The sequence below is a fragment of the Oratosquilla oratoria genome, chromosome 26 (genome assembly GCF_046742065.1).
Source record: "Oratosquilla oratoria isolate Oo_2021 chromosome 26, ASM4674206v1, whole genome shotgun sequence".
Taxonomy (NCBI): domain Eukaryota; kingdom Metazoa; phylum Arthropoda; class Malacostraca; order Stomatopoda; family Squillidae; genus Oratosquilla; species Oratosquilla oratoria.
In genome coordinates this window covers 15,108,732-15,111,231 of record NC_134802.1, presented here as the reverse complement: position 1 = coordinate 15,111,231, position 2,500 = coordinate 15,108,732, and the positions used below count along the sequence as shown (strand labels likewise).

At 39.2% G+C, this 2,500-nt stretch overlaps 1 protein-coding gene across 1 annotated transcript in view; it reads right to left on the bottom strand.

Moving 5' to 3' along the window:
• LOC143039391 (uncharacterized) overlaps positions 1-2,500 on the bottom strand; it is a 202,797-nt gene that overhangs the window by 181,315 nt on the left and 18,982 nt on the right. The window contains exon 5 of the mRNA XM_076209350.1: positions 2,481-2,500. This exon is cut by the window's right edge and continues 568 nt beyond it. Within this exon, the coding sequence (XP_076065465.1) occupies positions 2,481-2,500 (20 nt within the window). The remainder of the gene's footprint in view (positions 1-2,480) is intronic.

Sequence of the window (2,500 nt, the reverse complement as noted above, 5' to 3'; positions counted from 1 at the left end):
AGCATTATCAGTAAACTAATATAAGTACCTTTCTATTTTTTTTTAAATCGTTTGTATACAAAAGAAACATGACAAAAAGTCCTATAGGACTCCAGTTGCTATCTCTTTCTACTGAGGACACTTCTGCTACCTTACCACTATCTCAAAAAATTCTCAGAAGCTTAACATCATCTGCTAAATTGTATAAATTCTTATCTATCTTTTCTACTAAATAATTTATACGGACAACAAACATGACTGGTGCCGACACCAAGCCCTGTGGCACTCCACTTACTCTTTCCTTTCAGAATGTTTCCTCCTTATCAGTTCTCAAATGCCTCCTGGAAATCCCTCATACTCTTATATCCTCTCCTCCCTCCTCGTGCCCCAATCTCACATCGATTCCATAATGAGGTTGTGGAGGAACTTGACCTTTCTTAAAAGTCCAAATTACTGTAGCCCCAAATACTCCAACTGCAAGATTTATTAATGTTGAAGTCATTCACGGTCGCCTGGTGTCTGTCAAAATCTGTACATTTATTACATAGAGTAGTCTTATCGTTAGTCTTGATCAAACCAATCCTGAGCGTTTGGGTTTTCATCTTTATCCATGAAAATTTATGCTTTAATGATTTCTTCTAAACATACTGGGATTCAAGAATCGATACATGTACGAGATCTCGTAGATCTATACTCTAAGCAAATAAAACACAGTCTTTCTAAAACAAGCCCAAGACCATTAATTCAGGCATTACAGACAGCACCTATCCATTTAATAACAAATACATAGCTGCTCACCACTTTGTTCATTCTAGTACCTAAAGGAGTGGCAAAAGAGACGCCTACGCCTCACTCTAAAATGTATCGAGGAAAAACTGGACGGGTTTTCCCCAATGCATGGTGTTTTAACTATCTAGTTCTAAGACCCGGACAGCAGTGAGAAAGCCAGCTTCTTCAGATACATCCAAGCGGTCTCACAGTTATCCATAGTGCATTAAAGGTTACGGAATCTACAAAAAAAAAAAAAGTCTTGCCGAAGTCTGAAATGATGATCTGTTCGAGGTGTAAAGAGCTAGCAACTGGCTTGAAAAGCTGACCTAGTACATACCCTCAAAATTTAGCTTAAAGTGAACAAGCACACATCCTGCAACTGCTACTGAGGAGTACCACGTCTTTCATAATTTCAGTCAAATCAAGTTTCTTTTCCTTTCGGAATACAATAAACGACTTTCTGGCTATCCTGAACTTGAGCGGACATCCAGGAATACGGTCAGACTCTGACATCATTATATCACACGTTCTCTTTCTCTCCTTGGTTTTCTCTTCTTTTTAATCACTTTTTCAATCACGTGCACTTAACAGAATCATTCCCTACCTCCCGTATCTATTCCTGTATTCAGTTTTTCTACTTTGATTTCTGCCTTAGATTTTCTTTATTTTCTGCCTCCACCCTTCTGAATCGAAGGATCTTGGCTGTTGGAGCTTTATATGGTAACGTACTTCACAAAAAAAAAAAAAAAATGTTTGCTTACGCATGTTGATTCCATTCAACTGAGGATCAAAGTCAGGAAAAATGTGGTCCCGAGTCGACTCTGCAGGTGAATAGAACTATTTTATGTTGTTTAGAACAGGATTTGCAAATTGCACAATTGGGCTCAAGATATTAAGTATGAACAGGATCTCTAATTGATTTCCACAGGCTGAGGAACAAAACTGATTTAGTCGAGCTGTACAACGACTTTTTTTTCTTTGCATTGACGATGAGTCTATACTTCCCAGTTGTCCTAGAGTATCATATTTTCACATATTTTTTAGTTACTGTACAAACAATTATTCTTATGAAAGACATTGAACAAGAAAGAGAATAACAAGCATCTTCAACATTCAAGCAGTGAACATCAATGGGATTCATTTAAGAAAAAAAGTGCTAAAAATGACACATATATCATAACACTACTGGTTGCAAATGTGGATATAGGTGTAGAAAGGTGAGTGTATAGGTAAGCAAGAAACAAGCATTCCTAGAACAGGAGAAATATGAGAGATCACACAACTAAGACAATATACAGAAAAGTGAGAACTTAAGGAAATCATAACAGACAAAAGGGAAATGGGACAGAGATGCAGCTCTGGGGTAGCAACCAGCCAACCAACCACATTGCCTGGCCCAGGCGGGGGCGGGGGGAAGGGGGGGGCGGGCCCTGGACGCGAGACTATAGGCTATCAAATGTGGTTGGTGAATGACTTAAACATGTTTGCATATTATTATTTTTTTTTTTGTGACACTTGGGTTTCCTTTCCTACCAAACTGTGGCTGCTGATGTTTGACTAAATGAAACATGTCGAGTGGAGCTCAAAAACAGTTATGCCCACAGTACAAAATTCTATACTGAGTCTCGGCAAATCTAAATGAATGTGGTTGGTGAATGAATGACGCTTAGCAACCCGGGGTCCTGTCCAGGGCTCGGCAAGATCGCATCCACCCTCTCATCCATCCTTACCTCCTCCACGTTGCACTCCA